This window comes from Puntigrus tetrazona, unplaced genomic scaffold (assembly GCF_018831695.1).
Source record: "Puntigrus tetrazona isolate hp1 unplaced genomic scaffold, ASM1883169v1 S000000806, whole genome shotgun sequence".
NCBI classification, from domain to species: domain Eukaryota; kingdom Metazoa; phylum Chordata; class Actinopteri; order Cypriniformes; family Cyprinidae; genus Puntigrus; species Puntigrus tetrazona.
The window spans coordinates 1-12,791 of NW_025048410.1; the positions used below are offsets into that span (position 1 = coordinate 1).

The following is a 12,791-nucleotide window of genomic DNA, read 5'->3' on the forward strand; positions in this document are numbered from 1 at the left end:
CACACACACACTTTCACACTCACTCTCTCACTCACTCTCACACTCACTCTCTCACTCACTCTCACATACACACACACACTCTCTCACACTCACTCTCACACACACACACTTTCACACTCACTCTCTCACTCACTCTCACACTCACTCTCTCACTCACTCTCTCACACGCACACACACAGGAGTTTTTGGACTGGAACAGATTCATTCAGATCAGACTCGGTTCTCGTATGAAACACTCTTTCTGTCATCGGTTCCCCGTGGAAATAATTCTGTTTAAATGCTCTGTTGCACTCAGAAATGTCAGATAACAGAAGTCAGATTGGTTTGGTCACGCTGCGTGTGATGTTAAGCATCAGTCTCTCGTGGGTAGCACATAAAACTCATCTTGTTCTCACATGCTTGATTGCTAGACTGGAGATGAAGGGATGGATTTAATAATCATCAGCAACACACCTGTTTCTCAGGCACAGCAAATGACTAAGAAGATGAAACAATAAAGGTTTTTATTGGCCTGTCTCTGGGATTAAATGGTGTTGTCTCATAACGCAATGACCAGTTCCTGGATCCTTTCGTAAAGTCAGTAACCGCTGCGATTATGGATCATGCATATTAAAAAAAGTCAACAGTGAAAACAATGACTCTGTGTTTCAGATCTCAATGCCAACATTTCCTGTGGTGGTGAAGATCGGACACGCCCACTCCGGAATGGGGAAGGTATGAGAAAATCTCTGTGAAAACAGCATGCGTGCACGTATCACTTTATTATTATTTACTTACTATATTATTTATTGGTTAATATTTAATTTAGTTGTGCACCAATTTGTGCACTAAATTTTGTTAGACTGTGTGCACTGCTGTGCAAGATTTATAAATCATGATTCAACAAAAACTGTATTATAAATTCAGAGAAAAAAATAGGGAACACTTAATAACTATTAACTCTTCCCTCGATAAAGTCCTAGTTTGCTGCTTATTAATAGCTAGTAAAAGAAGTTAAATTTAGGCACTGGGTCGGATTAGAGATGTAGAAAAAGTTTGTGGAGAGTAAGTCATTAACATGTGCTTAATTATTACTAATAAATGGCTAATATTCTAGTGATATGCATGTTAATAAGCAACTGGTTAAGAGACCCTAAAAACACTTGCCCTGCGCAGCCTTAGAAATGTGTTTTTACATAGATTTCATGCATGGAAAATCATTTAATATACTCTAAATTCATTACGAACAAATTGATGTACCTGTATGCATTTTAGGTGTATGTTTTCTCACTAATAATCCTCACGACTATTAGTGAATGTCAGCCGGCGTGTTACTCGTCTTCCTTTAATAGAGCAGATCACAGAAACCACACACTCCACCCAACATATCCATTAATGAGTGTCTGCACATTCATAACAAGACAGCATTTTAACGGACCTTTGCCTTGGCAGGTGAAAGTTGACAATCACAGTGACTTCCAGGACATCGCGAGTGTTGTGGCCATCACTCAGACCTACACCACCACAGAGCCTTTCATAGATGCTAAATACGACATCAGGGTCCAGAAGATCGGGTCTGACTACAAAGCGTACATGTAAGTCCAGCTGTCTGCGCTAAGCTAGTAGACCCTCAAAACAGCCACGAAATGACAATTAATGGGACACGAAATGTGATATTATATCATAATAGCAGTCTGCTATAGGAAACGGTCACTTCCTGGTGGACTATTCCTTCGATAATGATTGAAGTGATGCAGTATGTGATGTGTGAAATGATAAATGATTTCGATTCACAGGAGAACATCCATCTCTGGCAACTGGAAATCAAACACTGGCTCTGCCATGCTGGAGCAAGTAGCCATGACTGACAAGTGAGTAAGACAGACGGGAACGCTTTGGATCAACTTGCTGTATTGGAGCCGTCTTTTATCTACAGCATGCCAGCTTTAATGGAACTGCTATAAGGAACTTTATTAGACGATTGCAAAAATGACAGCAATATGGCAACAGAAAGAAAGACATTCAAATAGGACAGTATAAGTGACCATGGACCACAACCAGTCACAGGGTCGTTTATTTTTAAATTGAGATTTCTGAAAACTGAATTATAAATAATTGCTCTTTCCATTTTAGGATATAGGACCGTATTTAGCCGAGATACAACTATTTGAAAATCTGGAACCTGAGGCTGCAAAAACGCACGTCCAAATATTGAGAAAATCATGCATCAGTAATCTGAAACACAAGTTCACGAAATAAGATATTTACTTGACCCATGCAGTGTATTATTGGTTATCGATATAAATATGCTGAGCTGCTCCAGGCTCACATGTATGCTGATTTAGCAAGCAATCCATTGTGAGCTTGCTTTTTTGCCAATATATATATATTTTCTCCTTGCAACTAGTGAAACCATATTGCCCAGAGCAACAGATGAGTTTAAAATCACATGTGTAACATGTAAAGTGAAAGCTCTTCTGTCCTGCAGATATAAGCTGTGGGTGGACGCCTGCGCGGATGTCTTCGGAGGTCTAGAAATCTGTGCCATTAAAGCCATACATGGGAAGGACGGAAAGGACTATATCACTGAGGTGAGAGCACACGAGCACCTGACCTCTGATGTGAGCGCATGTGAGCTGATAGTTGAAGATCAACCCCAGACAATGAGACAGAAATGTGTAATAAGTTAGAAGATTACAGCTATGAGAGGAGGCGTTGACCGCAGGGACCGAGTATTGTGCCAGGACGCAGACAAATGGGTGCATGCCTTGTGAGGTTTTGCAGAAAACACATAAATCCTCGCCAGATCCTTTGTTAGGAATGTGAGTCAGACACTGCAATGCTTCTTTGGAAGCTGGCCGTTGTGCTCATGTGAGAAAAGAAAACAATTGTTTACCTTACCATTTCCTCACATGCGTAGGCAGTTCGCTTCGTGCTTGGCATTAAACAGGAAATCTGGCCCAAAAATGTGGAACAGTTCAATGCAGTGCCGGTAAACCCAGTCTCATCAGACAGGCGTCACTCATGTGATTTAACCACAGCGGGTTTTGTTATGACTAAAAATAATTGGGTTTTATGATATTTTAGAACTCTTTCCCAGCCTTAAATCAAAACCATTTTAAATATAACACATAAAAGCCAGGTTTATGGTCACAGTCACACTTTTCATTGCATTACTTTAATAAAAAGCTAGTTTTGAGCACCAGAATCGAAATATGTTAACCTCACATTAGAGACAATGTCAGATGTCCTAGAAAATCTTGTGGTTTTCCTGGAAAATTATTATTTTAAAAAATGTAATTGTTTTCCTTTAGCCGAAAAAAATATTTTAGGATGCACGGCAATATTTAAAAATATTTTTGTCAGTATTATTAGATTTAATTTAACATTAAAAAGCAATACTTCCCCTTTTTGTTGCTGATTTTATAGTTTTATAGTCATGGCCGTAAAAAGCGTGTTTTTAAAGACTTCTTACGAAAGAGGAATATATTACTTCAGAGTGTGAGCCATGTCTTGTATTTCCAGAAGAAACTGAATTAAAACTGTCCTGGAGAAGAATACGATCACAGAACGTAAACTTGTCACTCTTTCACGCTCAATAAAAACTGTACAGCTTCCAAATGAGATATATCACTAATGAATGGAAGCTCCTTCTGTCCCGTCTGAGACGGTGGTCCTCTGTGGAAGTGGAGACACTTCTTGATCTCACAAGAACAATAAAAATGTTTCACTTTAATTATTTTCATGTGGTAAAAAAAAGACAATATTTGGAGTTTCCATCGTGGAAGGATGTGGTCACGATTGTTTACTCCCAGCGGCATGCCACAATGACAAAATCATCTCACTGTCTCCAAAACGGACAACGTTCTGCCTTTAGCTGCCTTCGTCTACGGCAAATAATCCCATGTTACATGACGAACTGGCACGGTCAAATGTAGCATGCTGCGCAAGTGCTTCGTCTTATTGTAGGAGTGACATGGCGGTGTTGCCATGGGAACTGTATTCCGCGTGAGCACACCGTGAATGAGCGCGTGTTAATGCTAGCGTGTTTGGCTGCAGGTGGTGGGCTCGTCCATGCAGCTGATTGGAGATCACCAGCTGGAGGACCGTCAGCTGATCGCTGCCATCGTTCTGGCCAAGATGAACCAAGACTCGGGACGCGCTACAGCTCGATCCCCACAGAGACCTCCAACCACTGTACAACCTGCACAAGTACGGTCATCACGACACCACTGCACCGCGACACCACAAGACCAGACAGACTGAGTAAAATAAACATCAAGGGGTGCTCCATCCCAAAATGCCTCCTGAGCCGTAAAAGCTTGCGATTGTCCCATTGACATGCATGTCCAGGGAAGTATGAAAGACATCGTCTGAATAAAGTTTTGTTTTATTTCCATGCAAAAAGCAATCTCGTCATTACGGTCGAACCCCAGATGGAGCATTCGACTATTCTGAGGTTTGACGGTCGTTATTGTTTGACAATCACAAACTTCCCGGGTTCTCGTCAAAAATATCTTCAATTGTGTTCCAAAGACGAGCAAAGCTTTTAAGGGTTTGGAACGGCATGGAGGTAAATGATTAATGACAAAAAAAATGACATTTTGGGGTGGAGTAACCCTTTAAGTTTGTAGTATTTATTTGATTTCCTTCTAGTATCACTCGCAGACAGGTTTGCTAAATAGTCTTCCAGCTTAAACCTGTTCAAAGAGTGTCCACATTAATAAAGTATAGGTTTTTAGTTTGTCAAACCACAGAAACATGTGTTATTAGCCACCCAGCCAAATATAGGCACTATAGCATTCAGTATCACGGGTCATTCATTTGTGATACTGAACCCCATGTTGCGTAGCTTGTAATATATTGCCCCATATACACATACAAGATGGCGGTAAAGTGATTAATGACTAATTGTTCATTTTGGGGCGAAGTAACCCTTTAAGATTTAAAATGTGTTTAGAAACAGTTCTCAACAACTGCCTCTGGACGGACTTTAAGTGCATCACAGAAGAACTCATAAAGGCTTATTAAGGAAAGTTTCTGTAAAACAAATTAAAAAGGCAGCTGTTAAAAGAACAGTGTTGAGCAGCAAACAGGTTTTTTAGTCAGACATCTTTTCCACCAACATGTGCATGGGTAGATAATGACAGAATTTTAATTTTGTTTTGGATGAACCGTCCGTTTAGAGTTCTTCCTATAATTGTTTCTGCGGCTGTTTTTATGTCTTCTGACTAGTGTCGCCCCCTGGTGTGGAAGCAGTGGAGACGCACAAAGACTATAACCCATTTGAGTGTGTGTGTGTGTGTCTGTTTGTTTGTCTACAGAGCGCTGCCTTAAAAGAAAGCCTGACTGACCCCAGCAAGACCCTCGGCCAGCGGCCCCCTCCACAAGGTTGTTTACAGTACATTCTCGACTGTAACGGAGTTGCAGTCGGACCAAAACAAGTCCAGGCAAAATGATTTCCGCTGCCTCAATTCCAGATACACGGTTCAGCCCACGATAAATCCAATGCTCAGTTCACTCCTGCCGGTTGAGGTTAAGATAGTGACAGACGCAGTAGTTTGGAGCTTGTGCTCTTCAGAATCTGCCTTGACTGTGTCGTTCTCCCTTATGAAGTGTTTTTCTGTATTGTTCACATTTCTGTCCTTGTCTGCTTCTGATGGCTGCATTCGTTTCCTTTGTTAGTCGCGTGGTTTCCAGGGTTGTCGCTGCCGGCTAAAGAACAATTCTAACTGTGCCTACGCAAAGTCCAGTGCTGTGGTGTCTCATGTGGTCGAAATGTACAATGAAGGATTGTTGACCTTTTGTACTTTAACTTTTTTCAGTAAGGGCAGTTTCTAAGCGTGTAGTTGAGATTTCTTTGCTTTTGGATGTGTGCAGTAACATTTGTGTGTGCGTGCTAAATGTGTGATGTTGTTGTTTTTTTTTATTTATGTAGTGTTTGCGGTTTTGCATGAGCGATGTACAAGCAAGCTTGTTGTCGTAAGTCCATGTGTTCACATGCTGAATGCACAATACGTGTGTTCGATAACTTAGTTGTTTTTTTTTTAATGAGATGTGTGTTTTTACTATTTCCAGCATGGTTTCTAAAGAGGTCTCAGAAGGTATTTCTTTGGAATTGGTTGGATCTGTCTTAAACATTTTAGCATAAAGAGTTTCTTTACGTATAGCCATGAGGATCCAAAAAACTGCACGGCCATCACATTCTAAACGTATGCCAGTCAATTTTATGATCAGGTTTAATGAAGGTTTCAGAATACAGTAGGAGGCTAGATTTAGCAGATGAGCCCATCCTCCCATGACCTATTGATTGTCATCTTATGTTATATATCCTTCTGAGCAATACGGAGCCTACAGTAGAGGAATTGTCGATATAGGTGAATCACAAGAAACATGTCAAGAATGTGTAGGAACTTGGGAAACGCCTTTGATTTCTTAACATTTAAATTCAAAACACATTTGTAGTAATACACTAATCAGAATCTAATGACAATTACCACAAGAATAAATGAAAAAAATTTCACGATTTTGTCGTGAAATGTGACCTAGACGAGTTTTTGTGACATTCACCCAAATAAGACAGCAAATTTTGCAAGATTTCTTACAATAATCTTATGACTGTTTACAGACTGATTGAAGTATTTTGTTTCTCACAGCCATCACTGCGTCATGAATGCAATGCAATTTCATGGTATCGCTAGAGGTACCACTTTTTAGCCATTCAGTGGAGTCACTGTTTTTTATGCAAAGACATTCAACTAAATAAGCTAATATTGCCATAAAGATTTGGCCTTGACATTTAATAACGCAATATTTGACAAACAATGAGATTTTCCAGTTATAAAGACATGATTCTTAGTGTTCTTGGACAAGACTGCAAATGTACAAAAGGGATGTCTGGCGTGTTACCAGTGTAGTGCCTGTTCTGTATATTGATGTTTTTATCTGTTTAATCAACATGCAAGATGGTATCTATAATGCGCAAGAGGTATCTATGTTCAGAGTTTAAAATATGTACTTCTATTGCATGGGAAATGTTTACTTAAGTATATTTGCATGCATTACCAAAGAGTAAAAAATCTGAAATATTTTTGTGTGGGAAAAAAAAAAAAAAAACTTAATGAAATCAATGAATGTACTCATGATTCTTGTGTAGAATCATCTCCATTTCTATATGCTCATGTAGCGTCCCATAGTGTGGTCTGACCTTATACCCGCTGACTTGGGTTGATTAGGCTTTGCTGATGTCACTGCCTCTTTAAATCCAGTACTTGGGTTTTACCTGTGATTATTGTCTGATATAGATTCAGTCTTTCCCCCTCATGTCCAAAGTAATAAAGCTCCCATTTTCCAGACTTACTGTTCTGTGTTACTGAATTATATTTTTTGTTAGCCTCATTTTAAATGCAATACCCTTTATGAAAGGCATGAGATTTTTATGAACTTTCTAAAGGGTCAAGCCCACCGTATATTTATTTATAGTGAGATATCAAGAAACATAAGCAAGTATTTTTAAACAAACAAGCAAAACCACAAGATGCACCTCACTCACTAGATTATCATGTAATTCTCACTCGTACTCAAGAGAACTAAGAACCTCATTTTACCTGCTCCTGCATGCATCCCAATTTTCCCTTATGAACCTTTCTCATTTTGTATTAAACGTACAACAAAGTATATTATGAAAAAAGGAAAGGCAAAACATCCCAATTGTAAACTAAAACAAATGCGCTCTTTGTGTTAAAAAAGGCGCATGCAGCCTCTGGGTATTGGTTCTTTTGTATGCATGATCTGTTGTTGGGAACCCACAGCTATTACTCTTCACATCCACACCTATGACAGTGCTGCAAGCTAACAGTCCCGTCTGCTTGTTTGGAGTAAAAATGTTTTCCTTTTGTTTTGTCGACATGACTACCCTTACCTTGGGCATTACCCTTTGTATGGTTACTTTGGCCAGTCTTGGGGGCTCCTTACTTTTTTTTTTAGTAAATCATAAATCATGCAAAGTTTCCGGTGCTGGATTTAAAAAATTCTTGCAAGCTTCAACATGTAAAAATGTTATAATATGATGACTCTCTTTTGTACTAAACCTAGGGGGGGCAGTGAAACCCCAAGACCCACAACCTAAGAGTCAAGAACCTACACCTGAGCCAGTCCCTGCCCAGGAGCCTGTGCCCAAAGCAGGCCCCACCCCAACTCTACCACCCACCACGCAGCAGCCCAAAGCCCAGGCTCAAACAGCACCTGAACCCGCTCCAGGAAGGCCAACGGAACTGCCCCCAAAACCCCAACCTCCCAAACCACTTCCCCCAAAGCCTGTGCCTCCAGTTCGGAGGAATTCCAAGCCTCAGATCCAACCCAAACCCCAGACCCCACCTCCCACCAAGGCCCACCAGAAAGCTCAACTGGGCGACACAGATCAGAATCCTGGGCAAACCCAGCCAGATCCCATCCCTGCTCAAGAGCAATCCCCAGCCAAACCTCCGGTTAAACCCCCTTCACCAGCTAAACCTCAGCTCCAGCCTAAACCAGTGCTCAGAGAGCAAGTCAAACCTGAAGCCCGAGCTCAGACAACTGCTCCATCTGAAGCCCCTGTTAGAGCAACTCCTTCCCCTGCTCCCGCCCCGGCCCCAGCCCAACCTTCCCCAGCAAAACCCACCCAATCTCAGCCTCCTGTGGAGGAACAGCCTGCACCCCAGCAGAAGTCCACCCATCCTCTGTTGAAGTAAGCATCTTTTCACTTCAAAGATAATTTGCTGCAAGGTATGTTTGTTTGATCAACAAACCGTTCTGCGATTCCTGGAGGACCACTGCCCTGCAGAGTTTAACCCCAACTCTAATGAATCAACTGAACCAACTAATCAAAGTCCAACAGGCTACAAACTTCCACCCAATAGCTGACTGGAGCTACACTCTGCAGGACAGTGTCTCTCCATAAGAAGGACAGGACACCCCTGAACTACATTAGGGTGCTATTAGCGCTAAATCCCATACATGCATGCTATAAAAAATCAGCATACTACGGTGGTGTTGGTAACATTACCTTATAAAGTAGAAAGTAAGCCAATGTGCCTAATCATGCAAATCCATGATCTTTGACATGCTATTTTCAGTGCGTCATGTTTTAAGCCTGCTTATCTCGTGGTTTTAAATCCAGGCCCTTTAGCCGATTTCCCGTATGCAGGACGTAGGGAGCAATGCGCTCTGTGTAGGGACCATGTCAATCAGAACACAGTTCATTCAGGGAGCTCTCTTCTAATGAGCTGGTGATTCAGGTTTGAATCAGGTGTCTTAAACAAGTGGTCGTGAGTACCACTACGCTAATCGTAATGTAGTATATAGGACGAACAGTATGTGAATTGTATTGCAGTTCTACCTTCCTGCAGTGTTCGGCTCTGCTCTATTGAGCTCCTCTGCCTTCAACACCTTACTCCCGTGTTCACTAAAATAACATGACTATACAACTAAAGTGTAACTTCAAAGAAATCTTCATCTAAATTGGCCTTCTGCTTTTCCCACTGTTTTGCAGTAAATCCCAGTCCTTGACCAACGCTTTCAACGCCTTTGGCGAGACTTTCCGGTCCAGCAATGAGGATGAAGCAAAGGCGGAGACTATCCGAAACTTGCGAAAGTCTTTTGCGAGCCTGTTCTCTGACTAATGACAAAACCCCACAGCCGAAAGGTGGCCAGGCATTCGAGTGACAGATATGCATCCTGGTGTGAGGTTAATTCCATGTAGCTGTGTACATTTAACCCCTCCTCCCAACTCTGCTGTAATTATCCGAGTGTTAATTGAGAAGGTTAGAGTGATGTACAGTGATTGTTCTCGCGAGATGTTGGTGTTTACATTATTTGAGTCGCTCTGCCCCGAAACACTGGGATTTAAATGAGGAGGGGATGGCTCTTAAGCGATCAGTTACAAGAGGCTGGAGTATGCTGAAATCGTCTATAGCCCCTCGATGTTGTAGCTGTATCGTAGTAGTGTTTTTTCTTTACCCAGAGACAAATATTTGTGACTAGTTTCCCTTGTTTATCCCCTGTAGTGTGTGTGTGTGTGTGTGTGTGTGTGTGTGTGTGCGTGTAACTATTTGTGTTGTTAGCATTAGCCAGTGAGACATTAGTTCAAGAATACCTCTGAATCTTTATAAAAAGCACTTTCCTCTTCAAGTTTCCTACAGTAATCAATGCTTGGACTGGTCGGTTTCAATGCAGTGGTGGGATTTCAGTGGAACGCCTGGTGTTTTAGCGACATAGCTTGCATCCAGCACTTATCAACCTGTCAAGATATTCATGAGTGCCATGTTTATAGTATCTCTGCATAGTGTATTGTACTGTACGTTTAACATCTCAGGAGTTTAATTTGAATATATGTTTATTCCGGCGTCACACTGTTCATGTTGTGTTTTCTTTGTGCACAGTATTATTGCTTTGCATGACCCGGTGATAATTGTTTTCTCTGTACAAGTGTCAATAAACATGTGGCGCATCATTCCACTGACATACCGGCGTGCTCTGTGCTCCGTTTGCAGTCTGCCCATTATATGTACATTCAGCTGAAGCATCAAGTGGCCACACGTACTGTTGTGCATGTATCTGTAACCTTTTTTGCGGTATTTGTTTGTTTCTTTACATTTTAGAACCAGAGGACCCGACCAGTAAGTCCAAACACCAATGCCCCGGCCGTTTGCTTTATAATTAAAGGTTATTATGCTATAAATCCTTGTGACGAATGCATCTTTAATCTGAGAGATGGAAAAGCTAGCAGTTCTGTTCATGAAGCTTAAAGAATACGACCTGCCAGAAGATGGCAGTAGATGACTAATGTTTTTGTTAAGTGTTTATAGTTAAATGGTTAATGGTCAGCCCATCATATCCCATCCAGAACACCAAACTAACGCCATTATAAAAAAATATGAGGGGGGAAATGTGCACCCTGAACTGCCTGACTGAAAATCATTAGCACACATTTGTTACAAAAATCAAGAACCAGACAGGTCCGATGATGATGTAAATCCACACTGGATGTCTTCAAAACTATAGCTTTCAATATTATTTTAAATGGAATACATGAACGGTTGATTTCAGTACCTGTGACTATACCAGCCTAACCTCCTTTTTTCTCTCAGTGGTTCTGTCCAGTCATATGATTGATGATGTTGGAGTCTCTCGTTACGTCAAACCTCTTCCCACATCTTTATCGCTATTATCAGATCATGTGAAACAATATTCTTTAACTTCAATTTATTGCTATAGCTTCCGCAGTGGATTTCAGAATGCAGCTGAGGCAAAAGGTTCGACAAAACCCGATGTTTGCGTGAAGGCAGTTACAAACAAACATGATTTGGGGTTTAAGCTGAAAGTAGTGCTGCTTCTTCGCGCGCTTCCACAATAGCGTCAAAAAAAAGATCTAGCTTCTACCCGCGCGAATTTCACAGCAACGATCAAATGTTAAATGATATCTGGCCAAATGCCTAAATGACCAGTTTTAGCGCTGGAAGCGTCTAGTGCTGACAATAGATTTAATAAAGTCGGTAGTGCACGCTTACGTAAACTTGTCGTACCTAACGCAGTTATTTTGGCACAGATTTCTTTGGCTCTTCCGCATTGCTCCATGTGTTCCAAAGGTGTTCCTGATGGGAGGAGAGACGGAGTGGAAGCGTCTCAAACCACACCGAGCTGTCTAACTAGATTCTATCGGATTTTCTAGGCGTTCTCACGCAATCTTTTTGAATATATTTAAATAATCGTATTCAATATTCGGATTAATAATTTCCGAATCTGAGTGATTTTATGAAGCGTCTTCAAAGAGTTTGCGTAGTTTTGATTAGAATCTTTTGACTTGATTTACATGTTTTAGAATCGTTTTGGTCAACATGCTCACAATATTGCATGCTATTTTAGTCTCGTTTAGAACAGATTTTACCGAATCTGTATGAAGCCGTTTATCGTTTAATGCATAGAATCTTTACAGATGCGCGCGCGCGCGCGCGTGCGTGTGTGTGTGTGTGTGTGTGTGTGTGTGTGTGAGGGAGGGAGAGAAAGCGAGGGAGCGTGTAATCCCTCAAAATGAAGGCTGTCTAGGTAGGCAGCTCGCTAGGATTTGAGACACCGTCACCTCTGCGCCTCACAGAGCTCAAACCCTGACCGACTCACAGCGAGCTGAACCTGAGGAGATACAGCAGGACAGCTCACACACACACACACACACACACACCAGGAGGGACTATCTTTAACGTCACTCAACACCTTCGAGAGACCCCTACAGGTCAGTGCACTTCAAGACCACCTCTAGTGAGCAGCAGGTGAACACTGCAGAAGAGAACAGCTCGTTTACTTTGTGTCTGCTGACTTACATACATGCTGCACAGCCGTTTCAGTATCAAAAAGCCACCATTCACTTCGGGTAAGTGTGAAGAAACAGCTTATGATGTTACATTATAATAACAAAGTGCTTAAAGCACACTTTTTGAGACGAATGCTGAAAGTCTGCGAGGGGTCGCGTGTTTAGTGCTTGGGTGAAGTTTGATGGGTTTTAGTAGATTTTAAAAGTAGTAACATCATCTGGGAAAGTGTGGTGTTTTCCATAGCTCTGCTTTATGACTTGAGATATGTCTTAAAATCTGTAAAATCCACACACAAAAATGATCCGCTTGATGTTTCTGTCAGGGTTTATTTAGTGGAAAGCGTCTGACTGCTATAGAAGAATAGAAGAATTTACAGTAAATATTGATTATTACAGAGACTCAGAAATATCTGGATGTTTTGGCTACACTGTTTAAATGTTTTAAGTCATTGCTTTCGACACACACACA

The 12,791-nt window shown here is 41.3% G+C and overlaps 1 protein-coding gene across 1 annotated transcript; it reads left to right on the plus strand.

Annotated features, from left to right (window-relative positions):
- The first annotated feature begins 569 nt into the window (after window positions 1–569).
- On the plus strand, window positions 570–10,477 carry LOC122335575 (synapsin-1-like). The gene is made up of 8 exons (XM_043233418.1): window positions 570–714; window positions 1,432–1,574; window positions 1,776–1,850; window positions 2,468–2,570; window positions 4,039–4,191; window positions 5,304–5,370; window positions 8,074–8,704; window positions 9,509–10,477. Exons 1-8 carry the CDS (start codon window positions 658–660, stop codon window positions 9,636–9,638), a joined length of 1,359 nt encoding a protein of 452 aa, XP_043089353.1. The 5' UTR covers window positions 570–657; the 3' UTR covers window positions 9,639–10,477.
- The last annotated feature ends 2,314 nt before the right edge of the window (window positions 10,478–12,791 follow it).